The sequence below is a fragment of the Chelonia mydas genome, chromosome 5 (genome assembly GCF_015237465.2).
Source record: "Chelonia mydas isolate rCheMyd1 chromosome 5, rCheMyd1.pri.v2, whole genome shotgun sequence".
NCBI classification, from domain to species: domain Eukaryota; kingdom Metazoa; phylum Chordata; order Testudines; family Cheloniidae; genus Chelonia; species Chelonia mydas.
This window is the reverse complement of record NC_051245.2, coordinates 69,040,127-69,067,503: the sequence shown is the minus strand read 5'-3', so window position 1 is coordinate 69,067,503 and position 27,377 is coordinate 69,040,127. Positions and strand designations below refer to the sequence as shown.

Here is a 27,377-nt window from a genome sequence, read left to right as displayed (position 1 = left end):
CTGTCTTTAAAAAAATTTTGGAAAAGTTTATTTTAAGAGTATTGTCTAATACAATATTTGAAATTACTTTTTTGAGACTTGGGGAAATCATTGTGGTTTCTGGTAAGATAAGGTTTTCCCCACACTCGCTTAAATGCTGCAGCAAGCTGCTTGATGGAAGAAGCAGGGAATAAAGGCCTGAAGGATAAACAAAAGAGGAAAGGTGAAGAATGAAAAATAAAAATCATTTAAAAACAAATCTTTTGTCTTCTAAGCTGGATAGGCTTTTCTGCCTGCATGTCTACTTGAGCTGAATATTGTGGCGCTGTAGAACACATCAAACATACAATAAAGCACAGCAGTAATTGCACAGCCTTGCAATACTTTTTATGCACCCAGCAGGGAGTTTTTACTTCATACATTGCTCAACTTTTTGCAGTGATTCCATTAGTCAATTTGCATCCTTAATGCAAAGTAAAGAAGACTAAACTATACACATATGTACGTACAATAGGGTCAAAAATGTACACCAACTGAATAATTGCATCTGGAAATTGTATGAATGTGTCTGAACTTAGCCTGTTCGGTACCTAAGTCAGTGTGTGTGTATGTAAATACTTTACTTGCACATAAATATGTATACATAAAGTAAGTGTTAGCAGATGCAAAACTTTGAAGAAAAGGAAGATGGGGGATGCAATACCTGAAGATAACAGCATCAGTTCTTATTAAAAGGTCAATTTTTATACCCAAGGGCCAACTGCTTCCCTTATTAGCTAAAACAAAGTCTGTGAAGTCATGTCACAGACATTCTCAGGATGAGCTGACCCATTGGATCAAGGAACAAATTTTAACAATCTGTGTTTTGCTATTTTGACTTTATTAAGCTTATACCCTCTGTGACATAAATGATAATATTTTTTAAAAAAAAGCCAGAAGCACATAACATACTAAAAAGTCACCCAGTCAATTGTGGGCTGGCTCCATTGTCCCATTGGAATTCATTATATTGGTGACACCACAGAACAATTCATTGTGGGTCATCATTGCATTTAAGAGATTGCAGGAGCAACACTGGTGATGTGAAATAATTTTTACAATTTGAGTTTAAAATTAATTATATGCTGAATAGTGCAGGCCTAATTATGTGTTGTGAATTAGTTATCTGACTAATTTAGCTGTTGCTTCTGTTCCTGACTCATTTGTGAACTGATTTCTGCAAATGTGTTTATTGCACAAGGAACAGTTTATGCAAACAAATTTCAGCTGATGGGGTTTTCATGAACAGTTCATTTCACCTATTAGCTGACCAATCAGACACCATGACTAGCAAAGTCACATGGCATTGTTTCTGCTCCCTGAGTTGATGACTGAAACTTTTTAAAAAGGAAAATAATGAATAATGAGTGATAAAGAATGAATAAATCAAACGGTGAATACACATGTTCACATTCATATATCTTTACTTGCATGAATGTTTGGAAAATGGCCTAATCCACCTGATTTTTCATGTTTAAAACCCCATGCACATTTGTACAAATGCTTGCAAATGGGAATGAGAATGATCATTGCTGAAAAACAACCATTTAGCCTCTGAGTGCCTCATTTATTGATCTTTGGGGCATTCAGGGCATAAAAATGTGCATACTTTCATTTTTGATACTAACATTTGTATCTTCTCTCCTGTTATTCCCCTTGGGGGGCTTTTTTCTCTCTCTACAGTACACAATGGCAATCTTGCCGAATGCTAACTAGGTAATCATGCAGTGGTCATTTTCTGAGGGTGTGTCATTTGTGTATAGAACACTCAAAGTTTACGCATCCACAGTACCTGTGGATGTGTTCTTGGTATTTACAGAACCAAAGGGTGGGGTCAGAATATTTCACTATCCCTCTCTAATACACAGTAGTAGGAAAATGCCAAGGCACTCTGCGAATGAGATACATTTGGCCCAAAATGCAAGAATTTAACAGAACAGCTGAGAGACATAATCATATTACAATAGAGTTCTCATTCTGTCTGTTCTAATTAATTCATTGCTTTTATTGACAATTAACACACTTATAAACAGGATTAATAAGTCTTAATGATACAACCGATTTGAGATAGCTGGCATTCTGTACCAAAGATGTGATATGCTTCTTTCTCTTACACATGCAACCTAAGAAAACTGAACTAAAGAATTCCCACTTCTTCAGAGTGCCTCACGCAGTAGCAGTCCTCATGAAAATCAATAGGTTCTAGGTGACAAGATACTTCACTTGGTACTATTGTCATCTTCAAGCTACTCCACTCTATGTTTCTAGAGGCCTCAATTGCATCAAAGATCTATCTCGGTTTGTGATACATTATGCTTCCCCACATTACCAACCTAGTGCCACTCTTGTGGCAGTTTAAGAAATGCACAGAAATATTCACAAGAAGCTAATTTACACATTTGGTATCTATGTAGTAGTTCATTGAAATCACATAGCTTAATGTGATCTTTTCAAATTAGCCTGTTCAGGTATAATACAGCAATGCCACCATCCATAGGGAAGATTGCTCTCTCTTTCACAAATATAATTGTTCCACACAAAGGCCAAATACATAGCATGCCTCCCATTTTTTAAACAATAGCACAGCGGATTGGTGATGGCTTCAGATCTATAGCCCATTCTATTAGTATACTGTACATACCACTCTACAGTGGGTAAAAAGTCAAATAACAGAGTCCTTACCCAATAAGCTTCTGTAGAAAGACACAGAGTGGAGTGAGGTACTTTTAACTTCAATGCCACTCAAAACAGAGATGTCTTCAGAAGTTTTATGAAAAATGGGGGCAAGCAGAGGAAGGATCCCTTACTTAGAGGCTGCTCAAAGCATAGGTGACAGAATGAAAGGAGACATGAAGTTGGGAATGGAGAGGGGGACGACACAAAGGAGCAGTTGAGGGAGCAGCACAGGATGTGTAGGTGACATGTAGAGGTGATTAGGTCAGAGATGTAGATAGAGACTCAACGGAAAAGATTAGGAGCTATTTTAGGGGGGCACTAGTTTCATAAGGCTCCTAAACTATTTCTGGTCTTGTCACCTGTATAGGCCTATGCTAGATATATGAGGGCACAACATTAAAAAATTTAACTTATTATATGTTTGTACAGTACCTAGTACGAATGGAGCCTAGAACTGGGAGGGACCTTGAGGTACTACTGGAATACAAATAAATGAAAGTAATAGTTTAGACCTCGGGACAAGATGTCAAGGTAAACTGTGAAGTCAGCTTTATTGTATATATTAAAGACTACACTTGAGACTATTATGCATGATCTAGGTATATGAAATCAGACATATTACAGTGCAGGGAGAATGAACGACATAACCTGCTAAAGATCTTTTCCAACCCAAAAGATTTTATATCTATAGATATTAATACTCATGGTAGAAGCAAGCATAGAAAAACTGGAAGTCTGTGTTTACTCCTAAAGCTTGGTCAGCGTGGATAATCTCTTCTTAGGTCTGTCTCATCCATTCTAAGTATAAATGGGTGTTAGAGCTTAAATGTGTTAGAGCTCAACACAATTTTTGAACAAATTGAAAAAATCCCACTATTGTGCCTGAGCACATCTATACATGCCTGAGTATACCTTCGTATAGCATTGTGCCCTATAGCATTATGACAGAGTAGTAATGGCTATGGCATTAAGAAGGATAAACTACTATACTAAAATGAATGAACTTTATGATTTAAAGAATTATACCATAACTGAGCTGAGACTAACCCCAGGTCCTATTGAGTAATATATGAACCATATGCTCCACAGATAAATACTGACATAGACGGTTGCCGTGCAAGCCATTTGCAATCAAAGACTTTTGAGATCATTACTGTGTAATGTATACGTATATATTTTACACACATACTCATGTACGCACACACACTTGAGCTTCTTACTTTTTTGTCAAGCCAACAGAAAATATGGAAAATCTTTTTGCCAAATGCTGGAACTTTTTCTCTGGCAATATTAAAACCAGCACTCTTGCTCTCATGCACACACAATGCCACACCCTCAGCCATGCAGAGCTGCGCCAGCTGAGGATCAGCACTCTGCTTCACCAGGGCAGGCTTCCGATGTGAGGGTGGGGAAGTGGACAATGGAGAACAGGCTATAGCACCCAAAGATTTCCCACAGTCAGGGGAATCATCTGTTGACCTATTAGGACAGGGAGACCCTAGACTCTGGAACTCTAAATGTTAGAAATAGGGATCAAGAGTTTAAATAAATAACAGCTACAGAATTACAGCAGCATCATATTTAACATCTTGTTACAAAGGACTGAGAGACTGAACCTTTAGAATTTATTGTATTATGGTTCTAAATGTCAGTATCTATTAAAATAATTCTCATTCTCAATTTCCAAGGCCTGTTCAACTGAACAGACGAACACCCAAAACTCAAAAGGAATTAGAAGTTAATACTACAATTAGATGCTATCTTATGACGAGAAACTATGTACTCATTTCACTGCCATTGTAGGTTGTAAGAAAAACAAACCCCTAGGTCTGCCCACATGAATCTCCCCTCTTTCATACAGCAGGGGTCTCAGTCACCTTCATGGTGACATCTCCTTCTTGGGATGCTACAAAGGCCTCTTTGCATGGTCTGTGGAAGGGGTGAAGACTGGGAGGGTTGAGGACACAGGGGATGGGCACTGATTTCCCTCCAGCCTCCTGGAAATGACAGAAGAAATAATACAACCTGAGGCAGAGCCGACCCTGTGATTTCCAGAGACAGCTACTGCTAGAGGGTGTCCACCAGGCTGGAGGCCTGGCACCATGGCTTTTTCCAAAGTTTGGGGGGAAGTGGAAGAGGGGGGACAATTTTAAAAATGTTTTAAATCCTAGACCTAAATGAGGAATACTGCCTGACTGAGGAGGAATCATAAACAAACACTGATGCAAAAATCACAAGGTAGAGAGCTGTGTTAATTGAATCTTCAAAGGAAAGATCACTAGGATAATTACCTGGGACTCGGGAGATGTGGGCTCAATTCCCTACTGTGACCCTACACAAGTTGCTTAGTCTCTCTGGCCCAGATCCTAATGGAAATTAGGAGCCTAATTACCTTTGAGAATCTGGTTCTCTGGGCTTCAGTTCCCATTCTGTAAAATGGGGATAATAATACTGCTCTACTCACAGAGATTTTATGAGGGTAAAAACATTAAAGATTGTGAGGTGTTCAGATAGTACAGCAATGGGAGCTATACAAGCACTTAATATGCCTAAATAGAATAACCAAGTCTTCAGAATAAGACATTAATAAGATTACTTTTTTTCCAGTGTGTTAATTTACAGGATTTTTGGCTTCTTCCTTGTCCTAGTCTTCAGTAATTAGGACAACTCCTTCCTCAATATTCTTGAAAGCTAAATTGTTAGTGTTCTCTTGACCTAAGACTACTGTTTAGCCTTTTGCACAGTTACACTAAAGTCTCACACCTACTATATTTGCTGTGTTTTTGCCATGACCAAAACACAGGGTAGGGATGAAGTGCATTTAAAAGAAAAACAAAACAATTGGTTAAAATATGTACAAAAGGCTAAAAATGCTAAGATAGTAAAGGTAAAACCTAGAACTCTGCTAGTTATTAGCTACCATTGAAAGTCTTGCTTAGGCTTGCTAAGACGCTACAAGATTGTTTAATCTTTATGAACCCTGTGGTGAACTCTGAATCCCCATTTTCTTGAAAAACTTATGAACCAAAGCAATTAGAATTCTGTACAACATAAATATAACAAAGTCTTATTTATATTATTTCTTGTCATTTTATTGAAATACATCCACCTAGTTTTCACTGTATTTACATTTTCCATATTAGCACTCTTCAGTTTCTTGGAACCATGCCCACTTCAGGTTTCAAACATCTGCTAGCGAAATAAATACAAAGCATAACGGAATTATATCTTTGGAACAGCACAATAGTTAGTGACAGTAGGGTGCTTAAACAGAAGGGGCCGGAATACTGAAGAAATATTTTAATTTAAGTTTGAAGGGATAAAGTTACACTTCTCTCCTAGGAAGCACATGGCAGCTTGCTCAGAGTGGCAGTGAACTCAGCATGACAAAGAGGCTGAATGGTCATCATGACCACCAGCCCAGTTATTACCACCACTGCAGGCTGGCACCTGAGGATTGACCATCACATCACTGAGCCGTCTTTATCCTGTCTTGAAAGATGCTCTGCCCAGACCACACAAAGAGAGGAAATCAGACAAGATCACTCGCTTCATGGCCCTCTCCTGAGCAACTCTCCTGATGTGAACCTACAATTCCTGATGCCCCCTTCTCAGTGTTTTTAATTTTCCATCACCACCTTATTTCTCCATCCTGTTTCCTATCCTTCCCTTTTGCCGTCTTACTAATAATAGTGAAATTTAGCCATTCAGGACAGATTTAAGTTTGCAACATGCTGTCATACCAAGTTTGGCAGGCTAGTAAATACTGAGCAGCCTGAGCTTGGTAAAGACAACATAAAATACATAACTTCATGTTTTAAAAAGAGGGAGATTTACCTCCCACCGGGGCCAGAGGAAAATAAGAGCAACATTGCTCGCTACCTTCCCAAGCCAGAGAATGGTTAACTGGATCTTGTACCATATGCCATGCTTGTGATTTCCCAACAACTGAACTGCCCGCAGCAGACAGAAAAAGAAGCAGTTTCTTATCTTTTGCTCTTCTCTTTTCCTTCCCTTTCATGTATATGTGTCTGGTTTTGTCTTTAGAAGTATGCAAGAGAAACCAAACCCCTGTCAACCAAACCCAAATTACTATGCTATGGCAATAAGGAAAGTAACAAATACGGTAACATCCTAAAAATCCTACCTAATTCTCATAGTGCCCGAGGAAATCTGATTCTCATTCCCCCAGGGAAGAAACAGATCTTCACAGATCTCTAACCCGAACCCCATAGACCTCAGGCAATCCACTGCAAGCACAGAGCCATCCACTCAGAAGCACTGTTCTTCCACACCAACTCCAGGCCCTGTGCTGTTCTTCCCAGCAGGACAGCTCCATTGGAGTCAGATTTCCAAGGCTTCCTCAGCTAGTAGCTAGTGGTGGCATAACTGCACGAAGTTCAGAAGAGAAAGGGGGACTCTAATAAAACGTTCATCTAGCCTCACATTGGCTCAGTGCATTTGAAGATTTGCTGCTGGGTGCCAGGGGAACTATGCAACCCTGCTTTCTACCCCAGCCCTTCCATGGAGTTGGACCCTTTGCTTTTGGTTCCACATGAGGTCTACCAAATAGCTACCTATCTCTCTCCTATTCCCAGTCTCAGGTCCCTACCCCTGTGCAGACTTTGGACACAAGAGCACCTTGTACAAGCAGCTGACTGCCCCATCATGCAGGAGAGGGTGGTTGGGGAGGGAAGATCAATCAATATTAAGGGTGCCTTCTGTGGCCTGATGGGGGTGATGAGAAAAACTCTGGGGCACAAATTGCCTCATAAATGTTCAGAATCAAGTTGTTCCCTCAATTGTAGCTATTTAAATCAGTGGTGTGCGCAATTTGGTTCTTTCTCACTAGTTTAATATCACCTGAAAGATGTTCTTTACTACTAAGCATTATTAGTTCAAACAATACAAATTATGCAATAAGTCAAACTTCCTCAAATTGTGCAGTAGTATGGTAAGAAAGCTGAGTTTCATACATTCCTCTTTTCATCAGTTTGGCTAACTTTTACACGTCTGAAAATTAATCTGTTAACATCAGAAACTAAAGTTATCTAATTATCTGTAAATTAAAATGCAAGTGCAAAAAAGACACAATACAATGTTCTCTCTGTTCTTGACTTAATATCTTAACCCTAGGAATGACTTGCTCATCAATTCAATCTAAATGACGACAGCTGAAAAATATTGTTCTGCTTATAGTGATTTTACACATCATCTGCATTACAATGTATTAGAATACAAATATTTTGCAATGGAGATTATCTGTAAAATGACAATGTATAACAGGACAATATTTTTGAATGAGTGAGAGAGATTTTTCCTGTTGTGAAGGATCTGGCAATACAGATAAAAAGCACTTTTCACTTTCCCAGTGAAACACAATGCTATTTTCCAAAGTTCTTTGTCATTAAAAATGTCCATGTACACTCATTGTATCAAAAACTATAGGTCATAAATCAAAAACCAGGTATCAATCTCCTTCAGAAGAAATATTCTTTTAATTGCTTTATTCTTTTACCAGGTATTTATGTAAAAAGAACTTTATTGTGCTTCTCTGTAGACCTGCTTATTTGGTGGAATTAAAATATATTTTAAAACTGAATTCTTTAGAAAGGGGGGTCGAACTATTGAAGTCAGAGTCTTTTCCTTTTAGAGCCAAGACTGGATGTGAACAATGGGAAGCCAAGCTTTTTTCCATTATGCTACATGACTTCTTTATTTGTCAAAAATTTGAATGAGATATTTTGCTCAGTTTTCAAATGAAACGTATATAACAGTATGAATCACAAACTTAATAACTCTTGGATGACACAGATGATTAAAAACAATACATCAAGAAAAATAAAGCCATACAGGCATACAATAGCTAGTGCTACTGCAAAGAGGTAATTAACCAGTCATGGTATTTGCCAACAATGACTACACGGTGGTACTGTATTTAGGATCCTAGTTCTCTCAGAAGTTAGTAGCAAACTCTCTTTATTCTCAGAACAGAAATGACGATAGGGGAAAATGTATCTCCGATGCCACATTGTGGTGTCTGTTGACAAAATATGGCTTTCAAATGATGACCAGAGAAACTATAGTTTATTCTTATTCATTCATACCATTACACATATTTAATGGTTTTTTTAATCTAAGACACTACATCTTAACACATTATGCTTAAAATAATATTTAGTTTGCAAGTCTGAGCTCGTCAAAAATTAGGAATGCTAAAATAAGGCTGCCCATAGCAACCTTAGTTCTGCCTTCTTGTTTGAGAGTGCATTATGATTTGGGCTGCTCAAAATTTTTCTATCAAAACCCTTTGTTTTTTCTTTTCAACTCAATGAATTTAAACAACAACAAAAAAAAGAAAGAAAAGAAACCGAGCAGCCAAAAATCAAAAAAGTTTTTGATTTCAAAATATTGCTGGGGTTTCTCAGGGAAGTTGTAGTTTAGGTACCCTCATGCCCCATTCTACTCCTGTATGGACCGAGTTTCCCAGCTGGACTACTTCTCTCATGATTAGGGCCCTACCAAAATTCACTGCTGTGAAAAAATGCATCACAGACTGTGAAATCAGATCTCTCCCATGCAATCTAGCTATTGTAGGGAGGAGAGGGACAGGTCTGGGGGTGCCCCAGGCGGGATCTCCTACTGGGCACCGGGCTCCAGAGGCTAGTCCCAGTGTGGCTGGGGAAGGACAGGACTTCCTCTTCCACTGCACGGCTGCTCTCGGGAAAGACCCACCTCCGGTACCACCCCTGGCTGTAGGAAGCTCCACAACTGCGCTGCCTTCAGAGCTCAGCTCTGAAGAGAGCACAAAAGTGAGAGGAACAATCCTGTGACTCCCCTACAATAGCTTTGCGACCCCCTCCATGACCTCCTTTTGGGTTGGGATCCCCACAGAAATCGACTAATTTTAAAATTGATCAAAAATGGAGCCATGAATTTGGTAGTGCTCTACTCATGATGCACTGTGGCAGCTCAGCAAGAGGGGAGACTGTGGTGCCTTCATGGGAGACGTAGTTTGGCCAGGGAGCCCAGCCTCAAGAGAAGAACTGGGGCATGAGACACCTGAACTACAACCCCATGAGGTTCCTTGGCAACATCTCTGAATCAAACTTTTCAGTTTTTGCAGCCACAAGTTTTTGTTTTCCAAAAAAACGGTCAAACATTTTCAGAGGGGAAAACACCATTTTCTGACCAGTTCTAATTATGATTCTCTCTGAGCCTCACAAACATTAATTATTTCACAACACACTGTGAGGTAGGGAGGATGTTCATAGATGAACTGAGATTAAGGCCAAAATTTTCCAAAGTATTGACTTGTATATGGGACAACCTACTTGAGACATGTAGGGGTCTCAATTTTCAAGAACACTTAGCATTCTTATAGTACTTATATATGTTCAATGCACTGTAAAGACATTGACCGTTATCCCCTCACTAACCCCCTGTGAAGTAGGTGGACAAATATTATCATTCCCATTTTACAGATAGGGAAACTGAAACAAAAAGGCAAAGTGACTTGCTCACTGCCACACAGTGAGTCAGTGACACAGCCAGGATTAGAATTCAGGACCTCTTGACTCCCAACCTTATACATATTACTCCAGACTATATTGCCTTACTGTCAGAGATGCTCATCATCCACAGCATCCACTGACTTCAGCTGCAGCTGTTAATGCTCAACATGACAATCTGGGGAATCTATGCATAGCTTATGAATTGTGGCTGATATTGGGGTCTCTCTGTTTGTCTTTGTTGGATTGCAGATTATTTTGAACGTGGAGCTCATTTGGCTTCTCTGTGTCTTTTATGTCTTTCATGTTGAGCTAAAACCCACAGGCGGTAATAAGAGAAATTCTTGCAGCTGGCTCAGGGCTAACAGTAGAGGTTAATTAAACTTTGATCATGGTCCATTAAAATGGGTCACCCTTCTACAAACAGATGGCAACCACTCAAGCTAAACTGGTTTTTCAAATCTGAACTCCAGGGGAAAGATAACTAAGCAACAGATCTCCTGGTGGGGGACTTTGATCACCCGAGAAGAATGACAAAAGGGGATGGACTGGGAGTGGATGGTCACTACAGAAACTAAATCAATTTGTTAGTCTTTAAGGTGCCACAAATACTCCTTGTTGCTTTTACAAAAACTAATTTCCCCTTGCTAAATACTCACACCTTCTTGTCAACTATTTGAAATGGGCCACCTTATTTACATTGGCCTCATTAACACTACAAAAGTGATTTCCACTCCTTCTTGTCAACCATTGAGAATTGCCTACTTCCAAATTAAATTGAATTGGCTCGTTAGCACTGACCTCCCCACTTGGTAAAGCAACTCCCATCTTTTCATATGCTGTGTATTTATACCTCCCTACTGTATGTTCCACTCCATGCATCTGATAAAGTGGGTTTTAGCCCACGTAAGCTTATGCCCAGATAAATGTGTTAGTCTCTAAAGTGCCACAAGGATTCCTCTTTGTTTTTGCTGATACAGACTAACATGGCTACCCCTCTGAAACCTGTTAAGAAGAGTGGGTCTCTCTTCAGCCATCCTGGGAGAGAGCAGAAGGAAACTGGCTGAACAGGAGCTAGAGATTCCATGATTCAGAGGAGAAGTCATGTGCAGGAGAGGGGCTTCTAGACTCCTTACTGGACTCGGATCTAAGCCCAGAGAACACTCAAGGGTGGTGAGGAAACTGACACAGGGAAATGCACACAGAAGTGTTACTGTTTTGTTTAGATCTGTGTATTTTTGTGCTAACTGAAGTAAAGAATAATTGTCTCCAGAAAACTTTGCAAACGCCTATGTGCGTGTTATGTGCTACACCTATCACATGTCCCTGAGCTGTAAACCCAGAGGACCCAGAAGACTGGAGCTCTGGGAGAGGGTGTATTTAAGCTACTGGAAGTCTGTGGGGTCAACACTGATCCTGGAGCTTAGGGCAGATGGGCTGAGAGGTCCCATTTCCCTGAAGGAATAATGGACAGAAAGCCTGTGTCCAGGTGCCAGAGAGGCCTACAAAAAAAGTGCTACAGCCTGTGGTTGGATATTGACAGATGTTTGGCTGAATGTGTGTGTTCCCTCTGTGTGCTGCCGCAGCCCTGTGCAGACAGCTGCCACCGCAGACCTCAAGCGAACCGCCCAATGACCACAAGCTCCATTAAGAGACGAAGGCACCCAGCCAGGTTTATTGTCGACGAAGCACGGTACTAGTATCCCGCAGACTCTACTGGACCACTAATACATGTATGCCCGTAACAACGGACCAGCTCAGCGAACGGTAGGACTTTCCGTTCCTCCCTAGGCTAGACCAAGACACTCTCTCAGAGATACCTCTTTATACCCTGATACAAACAAGTTACATACTGCCCCTCTGACATAATTAGTTACTGCCTCCTGACGTGGCAAGTTACTACCTATCTCCCGTACATGTTGGTTTGATCAAAACATCTCTATTCATCACACTGTCATCCTGACCTTATCTTTTAGGTGGGGTCAGTGTGTTCCTGTTATCCCTGGGGGATGTTTTTGTATCATCCTTGATATCGGGATGTTCCGGTACCACACTTCTGGAATGCGTTGGCATGAGCGCTCTGTGCCGAGCACTTCGTAGGAAGGTGCGTTTCCGCACTATCCGCCCTGCTCTTGCCAGGTTCTGTGAGCCTGCACGCAGGCAGAGCCTGACCTTTGCTCACAGCCTGACTTTGCTAACTCTGCTTTATATCAGCAAAAGCCTGCCCGCTACTTTAGCTCAGGCCTCACATCCGGCCTCTGATACACGGGCTTAGATCTCAGGCCTCTTTTTTTGTCTTTTTATGAGAAGGATGTTTACCCATCATCCCGGAAAAAGCATAATGCACAGACTGAGGATGACCCAGTGGTCTAAACACCATTATGTGACCACCTTACTTACCATCCATGCATTTATGCCCCATCTCTCCCTTGGTCTCCTCTTCCTACACAGCCTACTACAGATCAAGGGAAGCTTAAAAGCGACACACACTTCACCGAGGTGGGGCCCAAAACAGCAGTCTGGTGAGCATCCAGCAAGAGGAAGCTCTCCCAGGGCTGGTGTATGACTCATAGACTTTAAGGCCAGACGGGACCATCATGAATTATCTACTCTGGACCTTCTGCACATCGCAGGCCACAGAAACTCACCCCCCACTCTGGTAATAACCCCTAACCTCTGGCTGAGTTACTGAAGTCCTCAAATCATGATTTAAAGACTTCAAGTTACAGAGAATTCACTATTTACTCTCATTTAAACCAGAAGTGACCTATGTCACTATGGAGGCATGTCCTCAAGGAATCAATTCTGAAGCACTTAGAGGAGAGGAAAGTGATCAGGAACAGTCAGCATGGATTCACCAAGGGAAAGTCATGCCTGACTAATCTAATTGCCTTCTATGATGAGATAAACTGTTTCTGTGGATGAAGGAAAGCAGTGGACATGCTATTCCTCGACTTTAGCAAAGCTTTTGACCGCAGTCTCCCACAGTATTCTTGTCAGCAAGTTAAAGAAGTATGGGCTGGATGGATGCACTACAAAGTGGGTAGAAAGTTGGCTAGATTGTCGGGCTCAACGGGTAGTGATCATGGCTCCATGTCTAGTTGGCAGCCAGTATCTAGCAGAGTGCCCCAAAGGTTGGTCCTGGGGCCGGTTTTGCTCAATATCTTCATAAATGATCTGGAGGATGGTGTGGATTGCACCCTCAGCAAGTTTGCGATGAACTAAACTGGGAGGAGTGGCAGATACGCTGGAGGGTAGGGATAGTATACAGAGGGACCTAGACATATTGGAGGACTGGGCCAAAAGAAATCTGATGAGGTTCAACAAGGACAAGTGCAGAGTCCTGCACTTAGGACGGAAGAATCCCATGCACCGCTACAGACTAGGGACCGAATGGCTAGGCAGCAGTTCTGCAGAGAAGGACCTAGGGGTTACAGTGGACGAGAAGCTGGATATGAGTCAAGAGTGTGCCCTTGTTGCCAAGAAGGCCAATGGCATTTTGGGGTGTATAAGTAGGGGCATTGCCAGAAGATTGAGGGACGTGATCGTTCCCCTCTATTCGACATTGGTGAGGCCTCATCTGAGTACTGTGTCCCGTTTTGGGCCCCACACTACAAGAAGGATGTGGAGAAATTGGAGAGAGTCCAGTGAAAGGCAACAAAAATGATTAGGGGACTGGAACACATGAGTTATGAGGAGAGGCTGAGGGAACTGGGATTGTTTAGTCTACAGAAGAGAAGAATGAGGCGGGATTTGATAGCTGCTTTTAACTACCTGAAAGGTGGATCCAAAGAGGATGGATCTAGACTATTCTCAGTGATAGCAGATGACAGGACAATGAGTAATGGTCTCAAGTTGCAGTGGGGGAAGTTTAGGTTGGATATTAGGAAAAAACTTTTTCACTAGGGAGGGTGGTGAAACACTGGAATGTGTTACCTAGGGGAAGTGGTGGAATCCCTTCCTTAGAAGTTTTTAAGGTCAGGCTTGAAAAAGCCCTGGCTGGGATGATTATAGTTGGGATTGGTCCTGCTCTGGGGCAGGGGGTTGAACTAGATGGCCTCCAGAGGTCCCTTCCAACTCTGTGTATTCTATGATTCTATGTCCCATGCTGCAAAAGATGGCAAAACCCCCCTAGCATGTCTTCCAATTTGACCTTGAGGAAAATCCCTTCACAACCCCAGATATGGCAATCAGTGAAACACTGAGCATGTGGGCAAAGACACACCAGGCAGATACCTGGGAAAGAATTCTCTGTACGTATCTCAGAGACCTCCCCATCTAGAGTCCAGTCTTTTGCCACTGAAGAGATTTGCTGCTAGCAGTCACTGATGGGCCACATGTCATTATAGGTAGTCTCATCAGGCCATCCCCTCCATAAACTTATCAAGCTCAGTCTTGAAACCAGGTAGGTTTTTTGCCCCCACTGATCCCCTTCCGAGTCTGTTCCACAGCTTCACTCCTCTGATGCTTAGAAACCTTTGCCTAATTTCAAGCCTAAACCTGTTGATGGCCAGTTTATATTCATGTATTCTTGTGCCAATATTGGTGCTTAACTTAAATCACTTCATCCCCTCCCTGGTGTTTATCCCTGTGATGTATTTATAGAGGGCATTCACTGCATATCTGAAAATCAGGCCCCCCAGGTCTCAAGTTGGACAACCCAGAACCTGAAGAACATACAGTGGCACTTGTGGAACTTGGTTTTAAAGTGACTTGCACCAGAATCACATTGGAAAGTCTGTGGCAGAGACAGAATCCAATTCTCCTGGATGGTATTCAAGTACCTTAATTACAAGATCACTCCTTGTTCTTCTTCCTGTCTTTTGCCTCATTCATTACACAGCTTTCAAATTCTACAATAAATGAGAAAAGGGCCTGCAGCCTTGTTCACCAAATTACCTAGATTCCTAACATCCAGGAATCTCCTCTTCTCCCAGAAAACCTTCTGGGTTGATCTATGTGACCTACTTTGTTTATAACAGTAACAGTTCTACTATACTGATGAAAAGGTCTTTATAAGCAAAAGATATAATTAATATGACAGGCTAAAATTTTCAGGAAGGTTTTTAAGTTCTTTCTTAGAACAGTGTTATTGGTCTTTACAAATATTAATGGTGTATAAGTGATTGTGCAATGTTCAAAATGTGACCTCACATTTGCAACCTTAACTTACAGTAGTCTGAAGACAGTTCATCATGGCATGGGGCCCCATTATTTGAGAGACTCTTCTGAAGGGCAAAGTAGGACTGACAGCTCTGCTTGTTCCACATGATTTAAGAATACTTACATTGCCTGGTTCATCCTTCATCTGCTTCCTATGTGGATAGATGTCGGCAGAATTTTAAGAACTCTCCTGAAAATAGTTCAGGGTTATACATAGTTCGGTCTCTGCCAACCAGGCCTAGCTCAGGGACAGTGTTTGGATCAAGTCTATCGGTAAATATGAGAGGAGAGTAATTTACCAGGCTTCTTCACTGTACCACAAAATTTAGTTTTATAAAAAAGTTAATCTTTTTATTGATGTCTTCGTGAAATAAAAATTCCAAACCTAATTCTTACTCTAGAGTTCTCTCCAATTTTCACCATTATCCATGCCGACTTTTCTTTCAGCTTTTTAATCTTACTTTTTAACAGACCAATGCCTTCTTCTCTTTGTCCACTTTTAGCTGCCATAGAAGCTACAATCCAACCTTTCCTGACAGTCTTACTTGCTATAGTAGCCAGAGAGATCACAGGAATATTATTCGTATCAACAGTTGACAGCAGTGAGATACTAAAGGGAGTCTAGATCTCCATTACATACATTTCCACTGAACTGGCACATGGTCCTAGCCCAGAATTGTAGATCTCCTAGATGGCAGCTCAATAGTTAGCTACTAGATCATAAAAGTTATGGCGGAGGGATAGCTCAGTTGGTTTGAGCATTGGCCTGCTAAACTCAGGTTGTTAGTTCAATCCTTGAGGGGCAATTTAGGGATCTGGGGCTAACTAAATAAGTAGGGGGTTGGCCTTGCTTTGAGCAGGGGGTTGAACTAGATGACCTCCTGAGGTCCCTTCCAACCCTGATATTCTATGATTCTAGTCTTGTTACTTAACTAAAATACAGTATAAACAGGAGCTACCACATTGCAGCCCATCCCAGAGAGAGAGCATGATTTCTACCATTGTCTTATGCCCTGGTTTTTACAATCATCTCTTTTTTCTCTTCCCTTTCTTCTCTCTGCTGCCCTATGAAACATTAATCATTGGGGTGGTTTAGAAAGCGAAATTGGAGCTAATCTCACTTCTTCCATCTTTTTTCTTCCTATTTCTCTGTGCTCCCAGATGCTGCTTTATGAACAAATAGTTTTAGACAATGGGACTGTGACATCTTTTCCAGTGGGATCCTGTGTCAAAGAGGTAAAACAGCCACCAATCCCTCTCTTTCTTCACTCATCATACCTCCACTTCCCCCTCTTTATTTCATTTGCTTGCAGCAGTCCTCTTAGTTATAATTCTTTGTTCTTAAGATTTTATTCAAAAATCTAAACTGATCAACATTTTAATGGCATAATTACAGAAAAATATTATCTAAATAATACTTAATCACTCTTTAGACTGAGCTCCTCTGGTCAGAGACCAGACCTACTTTCTGTTAGGAAGAGCTTAGCACATTGTTCACCTCTGCCGTAAGTAATGATAATTTGCCCAAATTGGAACAGATCTATAGTAGTTCATCAAGCACATATACAGACAGCTGTACATTATTATAGTATGACCTTGAGTTATCTGGTCAATTAATCCAAATGAGCCCAATTATAAAATACCACCTGTTCTCAGAACGGGTATGTCTCCCACGCTCTATTAATACACACAAAATTCCTTCAGTTACCTGAACTTACTCACTGTTAAGCACAATATTCAGAATAAGCAAGGCTGTACTGAATCTAGCCACCATTGTTATTCAGGGACATACACTTCACTTCTTATTATGTAATATATGATGTAACAGATTTAGACTCCTACCAGGTATTTGCCTGGTACTGTGTGACATTTTGATTAAAAAACTAGAATGATATAAAATGATACGGCACACATTAAATGGAGTAAAAACTGACTAAATGCTAGTCTCAAAATCTAACTGTAAATAGGGACTCATCATAGAGGTGGTGTGTTTCTAGTGGGGTCCTCAAGAGTCAGTTCCTGACCCTACACGCTAACATTTTAAATCAATGATCTGGAAGAAAACATAAAAGATCACCCCTGATAAAGCTTGCAGGTGACACAAAAATTTGTGGTAAATAATGATGAGGACAGGTTCACTGATCTAGCAATCTGGATAACTTAGTAAGCTGGACACATGCAAACAATGTGTGTTTTAATACGGTTGAATGTAAATGTATACACCTAGGAACAAAAAATTTAGACCATACTTACAAGATGGGGGACTCTATCCCGGGAAGCAGTGACTCTGAAAAAGATTTGGGGGCTGTGGTGGAAAATCAGCTGAACATGAGCTCCCAATGTAACGCTGTGGCCAAAAGGGCTAATGCAGTCCTGGGATGGTTTGCATAAACTGGGGAATCTCAGGTAGAAGTAAAGAGGTTATTTTACTGATGTATTTAGCACTGGTGCAACCACTACTGGAATATTGTTTACAGTTCTACAATTCAAGAAGAATATTAATAAATTGGAGAGGGTTCAGAGAAGAGCCATGAGAATGATTAAAGGATTAGAAAACATCCCTTGTAGTGATAGATTCAAGGAGCTCACTCTATTTAGCTTAATCAGAGATGGTTAAGGCGTGAGTTGATTACAGTCTATAAGTACCTAAAGGGGAAACAAATATTTGATAGTGGTCACTTCAATCTAGCAGAGAGAAGAATTACATAATCCAATGGCTGGAAGTTGAAGCTTGACAAATTCAGACTGGAAATATGTCATACATTTTAACTGTGAAGGTAATTAACCACACAAACAGTTTGCCAAGGATCATGGTGATCTCCCCACTGCATTTTCCACTGAGTGCATCCGATGAAGTGAGCTGTAGCTCACGAAAGCTTATGCTCAAATAAATTTGTTAGTCTCTAAGGTGCCACAAGTATTCCTTTTCTTTCTGCATCACTGGTAATTTTTAAATCATCAGTGGGGTGTTTTTCTAAAATACATGCTCTAGGAATTATTTTGGGAAGTTCTCTGGCCTGTGTTATACAGGAGATCAGCTAGATCAACGTTCTCAAACTGTGGGTCGGGACTCCAAAGTGGGTTATGACTCCATTTTAATTGGGTTGCCAGGGCCAGGACTAGACTTGCTGGGACCCGGAACTGAAGCTGAAGCCTGAACTCACCCCAACTCAGGGCGGGGGGCTCAGACTCCAGCCCTCTCTCCCCCCGACCCGGGGTTGTGTAGTAATTTTGTTGTCAGAAGGGAGTCGTGCTGCAATGAAGTTTGAGAATCACTGGACTAGATGATCATAATGGTCCCTCTGGCCTTGGAATCTATGACATTATTAATTATTTTTCTCAACTTTTATGGGTTTTTAAACTCTATGTCAATCATATAAATGAACTAATCTGTACAGACACTAAAAAATTAATGGGATTTTTTTAAATTATACCATTTGTTTTCTTAGTGCATTTCAGAATAAGAATCACAAAAAAATTAAATGAGCAATTGTTTATTTTTAAAATGTTATACAAATGTGAGAGTGTAGAGAGCTAAACGTTGAAACTTGAAACTAAAGACCTCTGTTTTTCCATAGAAAACAAACAGCACAAGCAATAGCAATGCAAGCTTTTAATGCAACTACCTTTTGCCTCCTGCCAGCATGCCAAACATAGATGCTGAAGGAGCACCTCTAGTTTCATTTCTATGCCAGTTTAATCTTTGGCCTGTTTTCAAAGACTACAAATTAGTGCCGACATCTTATTGATGCAAAACCTGTCCATTATGTCTTGCACTGAGACCACCAATTAATGTCGCAGTTAGGCACGTTTTCACCTACTCACCTGCCGTCATGTTGCCATTCTAGCACATGAATAAAAATCACATCCTTGAACTCCAACCACCCAGCCTTCCCTCAGTTACTCTTTTCCACCCAGTCAGGACCCATCATTTTTCTTCCCCTTCTCTTGGCCTCCTTCTACTTTCCTTCTCTGCTTGAGTTCTCCCCAACCCTTTACCAGTCTTCAGAGTGTAGGCCTTACTTATTCATGCTTTCCACCAAATCCCTTTAAGTATGGGGAGCAGAAGATGCTCTGCTGCTGGGGTGATGGATCTCAGAGGTAAAGAGGGTCCAAATTCATTACCAATCCTATCAATACAATGCTGTAGTAACCAAAAAACAACTTACAGTTTTCTTCAACATTTTGACAGCATAAGGCTTCTGGGTTCCTTTCTGCCTGCATCTGTAGACAATGGATGTAGCACCACTAAATGAAAAAGAAAAACAGTGTTATTATTGAAGGCTATTGAATACATCTTGTCTAATTAAACAACACTGTGTGACTTCTTATTTCCAACTGGAGATTTTAATAAATTGCAGAGCAAAGGGTTAAAATATAAACTGCTACATTCTCAGCTGTTTCAGTGCTCAGGTTCAGTGCAGCTAGAGGACAAAGATGTAATTACATTGCCTTTCTGCCCCTCAAATCCTGGGGGAAGTTAGAACATGATACAGCCCCAAATGCAACTAAGAGCTAGCTTTAGGTCTGCCTAACTTCCACCAGCCATCCCTTTGGGCTCTTCTGCCAGTGGAAATTGCCAGATCTCAGTGAAGTTCAGTCACACCTTCTCCTGCCCCCTGACATGCCCGGAAACTCTCCCTATGCCGGGAAGCAGAAAAGATTGCGAAGCAGAGGTTTAGGGGGAACCCTTTTAGGGAAAATGTAAGTTCCCTCTGCTGCTGGAGTGTCACAAAAGGGACTTAATATGGCCCAGGCTCTAGACTAATGTATCTCACCTTTGTTAAGATATTTGCAAAGGGGAAAAAGATTACTGTGCTAATATCCATTCAATTGCCTGGTTAATCATAGCAAAACCCAAATCTCACCCACTTGCTTGCAGGCTGTGCCACTAGAAGACAAATTCAGCCCTAACAGAAGCAGAAGATGCTTTCAGTTAAATCAATTGAGTTGTACCTGCTTACCCTGAGCATTTGAATTTGGCCCAAGATCTTCAATTTCTTCAAGGTGGATTTATTAAACACATCAGGTCAGGGCACTGATAATATGATCAAACCAATGTGTTCCATTTGCTATTGCCAAGAAAGGAATTGTACTGTATCCTTTGGTTAGAAGCAGGAAAGACCTTTGGGATAGTTTTGGAGGTTCTGAGGATTTCAGTAACCTGTTATTCCATTATTTTTCATTTTAGCATTTGAATTTCTTATTGCCAACTTAAGTCAGAAGCAGAAGTACCAAAATACCTGATCACCATCACTGGTTCTTGTGACATAATCTGGACCAACTGGAATCAGGAATTACCTTGAAACTTTACAAGAAAGACAGGTTCTCATGAGATTTCCATTATCAAAATTACTGAGTCTTAAAGTTCGTAGAGTCATAGGTTTTAAAGCTAAAAGGGTTCATTATGATCATCTCATCGAACCTCCGGCAGAACACATCCTCTAGAATTAAACCCAGTAATTCCTGCAGTGGAGGGACTTTCTTCCTCACTACATAGAGTGAGCACGATCAAGCCTCTAATTTATGGTTGAATTAGAACATACATTTGAGAAAGGCATCTTCATGACAGGTCAGTTCAGAAAAGGTTTAAATAAGTAATTGCTTGAGAGCTTACATGTATCAAACCATTGAGTCTTTTGAAGTTTGTCCATTTCTTCACACTACGTACAGTGCAGGTACTGTATTTCTTTAGTGTGCTAAAATTAATTTTTTAAAATTTGTAACAACAAATTGATAAATGTATAGGAGTATTCTAACCTCCAAAGAATTTCAGAATGATTAAATATATTTAACCAGAACATTTCTCATTAGCCAATATAAAGAACTCTCAAATGGCTCTATTCAACAAGACAGAAAAAATACCCAGTATAAAAAAACCCAAATCCTCTAAATAAAAAAAAGAGTTATATCCGTAAGGACACATTATAATAGATACATATCTTTTCAATATTTTACTAAAAAACTGCAATAGGAAGGTCACTGTATCAATGCAAATCATCATTATACAGTGCTTTACATATTTAAAGTGCTATATAAACATTACACTAATTAATCTTCATATACTCCTGTGACTAGAGACAATAACCCTCTAGAACCAATAACGTAAAACAATATCAAATGCCATCTGATTAAGGCTGGAAAAGAGGAGACAGATTTCTGGAAAGGGGTTTCGTGACAATACTGGGGCAGTCAAAGAAAGAATTTGGGGTGGGATTTTGAGTTGTATGGTAGGTGTCTGGTTTGTTATCCACATTTCAAAGGAATGATTCAATATAATATAGAAGGGCAAGTTTAGAAATGGGGAGGACTTTGTTGTAAAGAGCATTGTCACTGCATCCCCTGGAGTCCTAATTTAAGAGCCACATTCTTTCCTAAAACAATGGAACATCAGGCAGCTGGAGAAGAATGTTGAAGAGGCCATTGCTGGTATACCTACAAACAGTCATGGCTGAAAGCGCTGTTTCTGTCAGGGAGGAAAGGAGCCTTCTAATTAATACCTAACCCCCACCCCCCCCCTTCAGAAACAAGTGGCAAACTATATGAACAGGAAGACCCCCAAATTATTTGACTAATGGTGGGGTGCTCATAAAACAATTGCTGTGAGAGCAGAAACCCATTTTCTTCCAACCTGAAGATCGTGATGGGAAAGATCTTTCCTTTTTTTTTTTGGTTTGTTGTTTTAAATTAAAAACAACTCTACTCTAGAGCCCTACTCTAGAGCCAGTCTTCCTCCTGGGATCATGCAGAATGGAGCCAGAGGTTTAGAAAAGAGGGAGTAGCACAATGTCGGAGGTGGACATTCATTTTCATGAGTTCTCTACTGCTCTGCACAGCTCTGCAACATGCTCACAAGAAGTACATCTTGCTTTGTTTATTTTAGATTTCTGCAGCAGCCCTATCATGCATAAATCAGCCTACTGCCTGACCAACATACAGAGCTTTCCTGGACCTGCATGGTTTGGAAGGTCATTGATATATTTTTCAGATTAGACCCTCAGTCAAGACAAATAGTGGAAAACTTTGGTGCTGAGAAGCTCATGTAAGACAGGAAAGCTTAGAGCATTTGTAATCATTATAACTGGTGCCCTCATCTTGAGTTTTTCAGTGTGGCAAGTGATGAGTCTTTATATGTAAGGGGACTGTTACCCCCAGGGGTGTTTTAGTTGCTAGCTCCCAGTACTAAAAAGGGGGAATGGTCGATGGGGAATCAGGACCCTGAAACTGACAGCCCCCAGGAGCAATGGGGAAAGGCCAATGCTCCAGGTCAGCCTGAATGACAGGGCGGGCAGGCTAACCAGGGAGTCAGGAGGCCAGAGAGGTCCCGTCCTCCATGTGAGCTGGAATTGCCTGGGTCAGACAGAGTGGGGCCGAGCTAAGGAGAAAGCAGGGGCCCGAGCTGAGGTGGGGAGCAGAGCTGTGCCAGATCCAGAGGAACCAGAAAAGCAGCCCAGAGAGAGCAGACCCTTTCCTGGGGGCAGAGCTGCAGCCCCAAAGCCAGAGGCACAGCCCAGAGAGAAGAGATGCAGCAATCAGAGCCAGAGGGTCCAGAAAAACAGCCCAGGAAGCAGGTCAGTGCTGGGAGCAGAGTCACAGAAGCAGCCTGCAGAGCAGACCTGTCCTGGGAGCAGAGCTTCACCAACCAGAGCCAGAGGGGCCAAAGAAGCAGCCCAGGGAGCTGGAGGCAGAGGAGCAGCAGCAGCAGTGCTGAGACGGAGTGATGGAGCTGGGGCTGGAACAGTCCGGCGCTGGGTGCGGTGAGCAGCTGGGGAGACCGAGGGGGACCCTGGGCAGAGGGCCCAGCGCAGGGAGACGCCTCAGCCAAGAGGCTCTGCAGGCCAGGCTTGGATCATAACCCCGACAGGGCGGGGGCGACACTGGGAAGTAGGGCCCTGCCACCTAGAGCCTGAGAGCGTGTGGCCACCACCAGAGCAAGTGTCCAACCCACAGCATCCCTGCAGCAAAGCCAGGGCCTGAGAAGAAGGCCTGGGACTTACAAGGAACAGACTGTGAACTGCCCTGACATTCCAGAGACACTGTTTGTGATGTTCCTTGCCACAGAGCGGGGTGATGTGTTTCCTTTAACCTTTCCCATTTTTCCTTATTCTTTTTAAAATTAATTGTTGATTAAATAACTTGCATTTGCTTTAACATGTATGTAATGGTCAGTGGGTCAGAGAAGTGCCCAGTGCAGAGAGAGTACCCTGGAGTGGGGACACCCTAGCCCCGTCCTAGGTGACTACAGCAGGGCTGGGGGTCGAGCCCCCCAGGAATCCTGGACCCAGCCTTGTTGGGGTTATGAGGACTCTGCCAGACAGGAGAGTGGAAGGGGAGTCCTCAAGGGCAGGGAGGCCACTGGGTAAAGGAAGTGGGAGCAAGGACTCAGATCCTTTCGCTAGCCGCTTCACTGGGGTAGTGCAGAAGCCAGGAAAGTTCCCCACAATAGCAGGACTATTCCCACTGCTTATATAATGTTAGAAAGAGATTTTCATGAGCAGGCAGGGTTTGGAAGGGCTCACAACTTCATTTCTGGTTCCCTCTCTCTCTCCTTGGAGTATTAAAGTCTAACTAAACTCCAAGCACAAATTATTCAGAGGTGGTTGGAATCATATTAAGAGGACATATAAGAGAAAACAGAAGTAGTTTGCCATGCTAAGAGTCTGAATTTCTACTCTGTGGAAAATACTGGAATTTCTTTTTACTGCTCCTGGAAATCAGGTTAGTGATTTTGGATGAGATTATTTTTAAAGCTGAGATACATACTGCACAAATGAGTGGGGCTTTTAAAAATAAATAAATCTTGCTCTGCTACACAGAGGGATGCCTACAGCAATATCCAAGTCTGAACTTGCAAAAAAAGCCTAAGAAACACTATATAAATCTCATCTAATGCTGCTTGAGTATGAATGACTGTGACCCTAACAGCATCCCAGTGCAAGAGGGCACGGGGCTCATTGGTACCTGGTAGTGAGTTTCAGTTGGCCTGACAAGTTCAGTGTACCCCAATTCATTAATGTCATATGGTATCTGAAGCATGTCATGTATAGCATCATTGGAAGACTAACACCACACTGATCATTAATATTCTTGTGTGGTGTGCATATGGTAAATGCCAAAGGTACAACAGAAATATCAAGGAAACATGGAACTAAAATGTATTTACCAGACATGACTGGGGACTGGGTAAAGAGGTTTCTCCCCGACGAAGAACAAGCTGACATCTCCAGCCAGCTGTCATCAGAGTTGCTTACCAATCACATGGCAAGTGTCCATTCATTTGCAAAGAAGAGGGAAGGAACAGATTAATTGGCATTTTAGCAAACACCTAGAGAGAAGGAAACTAGCATGGAACTTCCTTCGCCATCATACTTCATGTCTCCTTCCATACAGCTTGAATTGACTTTATTTTGGGAGGCATCCTTCAGAAGACTCCATGTCAAAGGTTCACTGGACTGTAAAAGAGAGGGGCAGAGAACCCCAAGTAATCTTTCACCTAAGATGACAGACACACTGAGGAATTTGTCTTTGGGAAGAGATTCTGACTAGAGGGGAGGTCAGCTATCTTGCTGGAAGAAGTGGGTGGTAAGAATCTTACCTGATACTTAGACAATAGTTTGTTTCAGTTTTAGCATTAGGAAATTTATTTTTCCTTTTGTTTGTAACCCTTTCTAACTGTATTCCTTGTACTTGCCATCACTTAAAATCCTCTCTCCTTTGGTTATTTGACTTTTAATCTAAACCAGCCTAGTACTGTGCTTGAACTGAAGTGATTGTTAACTCCAGTTCAAGGGAGAAGCTGTGCCTTGTGTCTCTTCAGAGGAGCCAATGAACCTTATCATTCCTCTGCATGGTCCAGAAAAGGGCTGGACCTTGCAGAGCACATGGTTTTGTGAAATTCAGGACTGGGGGGGGGTGTTGGATTCACTTGGCTGGTAGTCACAGAGGAAACACACACCAGTACCCACTCCAGGCTGGTGCAGCACAAGTGTCTCATTTACCGTCACAGCAGAATATTCCCCACCCCCAGTGCCAAAGAAGTCTAACAAAGTCAGCATTGGCAATGCACCACTCCCAAATGTCTAGTAACCAAGGCTGGTGGATACCAGAGTGTGGCTGGGGTGTAACAAGCAGACTGCTGGAATCAGAGTGCTGAGCCAGACCTGCTTAACACATTGACAGTGCATGCTTATCTGCTGGCTGTCAGTGTACAGGCTTTGAGCCACTGCAGCAGAGCATATAAAGTACCAGAGTTACAGGGAAGGTGGCAAACACAACAATGACATCTAAACATAAAAGTGCTTTGAAAATAAAAACACTTGCTCCCATACAATAAATTAATTGCACTAAGATTAGGGACAACTTGTGGGAGGCACCATTACTCGCTCATTGTGAATGTGGACAAGCAGCTAGGAAAAGAGGTTTTTATTCTACAATGGTGCTATTATTTTGTTGCAATTGTAATGATTTTGGCAAGCGGGAAAATTTAATATTCAGTTGTCAATCTCAATGATTTTGCTGCTTTTATTCTTTGAGCTTTCACACAAACTTTAGAAATGAAATCAGAGGGAAAAATGAGATGACATACTTTGCACATATGTGCTATAATATTTTGCTAATTAATTTGAAATAGCTCTTAAAACATTCAAACATAGGAATAAAGCCCCCTTTTTCTTCATATATTTGTATGTATGTATCTTGGGTTTTGTTGTTGAATATTTTTAGTCATATGTTGTGTGTGAATATTATGGATTTTTCATATTTGAGTCTTTTGAAATTGCTGAAATGTAAACCAAGTAGAATAGCAGAAATGATCATTTGCACACTGTTTTTATTTTTTATACACACTCAACATATGTAGAGTTGGATTATGTAATTAAAGACTGTATGACTATGTTTTTATAGCACTTAGCACAATGGAGTCCTGGTCCATGATTCGGACTCCTGGGTGCTACAATATTACAAATAAATAATAATATGCATACACACAAGAGAGATGAATTAAGGTTTTATGATAGCCAGCCACCATCTTGGCAGATACTAGGAACTGAATCAAGGAGCTCCAGAGTTAAAAGCATGAATTTCTAAAGCTTGAGCCAGGTTTCATAGCTGGAGCCTGTAACAGACATGCATCCTCTGTGGATTAGGCACTGAGGGAGACACATACCACACGCTGACCAGTGTGCAGAAATATCACAGTCAGCTTTAATTTGGGCATTTTCTAACCTTTGAGCATTCAATTTTGCAATCCCAATGTCCTTTTGTATGCAATAATATACATCATGCAGTTATTCTTGGGGGTTTTGTTAAAATTTTTTGTCCTGGGCATAACTACTGACTTTCATTTAGACTAAATGTAAAGAAGTGACTGAAACAATAGCTGTCTCCAAACCCAAACATGGGTACATGTCTCCACTTAAAGACTCCATCTTCACTGGAATAACCCACATCATCTTGAATCTAACTGCTCAGGCAAAAAAGGGCAAGGCTATTACTCTAGGGGTGTATATTAATCAGTGCTACACTTCATCTTTCTCAGCAGCTCCAGAGAGCTCCACTCAGTACAATAATACTAACTTATATACTCTCCTCTATAGACCTTATGAAGGCAAATACATTTACGAGGTTAAATAATAATACCCAACAAGCAAACTTAAAAGAGATGTGAATTGAGAGATGATTTCTAGTGGAAGTTAAAACAAGATGCGCAGTCTATGAAGTACAGAGAGATAAAGGAAGGCTGTTCTAGTCAACAGACACTGCAAAGGAGAAGGCTCTTACACCAAGAGTGGTGAGATTAAGAAGGAGGACAGCATGGAGGACAGCACCAGACAAGCAAAGGGAAGGGCTAAAGAGCATTGAAGTGTTTTAAAAATTATGGGGTGGAGAGAAGGGAAGGAATGAACTGGATCCTAAAATGAGTAGATAGCCGGCAGAAAACGAATATAAAATGAATGACACTTGCAAAATATTTTTTAATCACTTTAAGGTGCTCAGACCCTATAACTGGTA

At 41.3% G+C, this 27,377-nt stretch overlaps 1 protein-coding gene across 1 annotated transcript in view; it reads right to left on the bottom strand.

Annotated features, from left to right (window-relative positions):
• CAMK4 (calcium/calmodulin dependent protein kinase IV) overlaps positions 1-27,377 on the bottom strand; it is a 307,228-nt gene that overhangs the window by 159,348 nt on the left and 120,503 nt on the right. Inside the window, exon 2 of the mRNA XM_037901535.2 lies at positions 19,538-19,616. Within this exon, the coding sequence (XP_037757463.1) occupies positions 19,538-19,616 (79 nt within the window). The remainder of the gene's footprint in view (positions 1-19,537; positions 19,617-27,377) is intronic.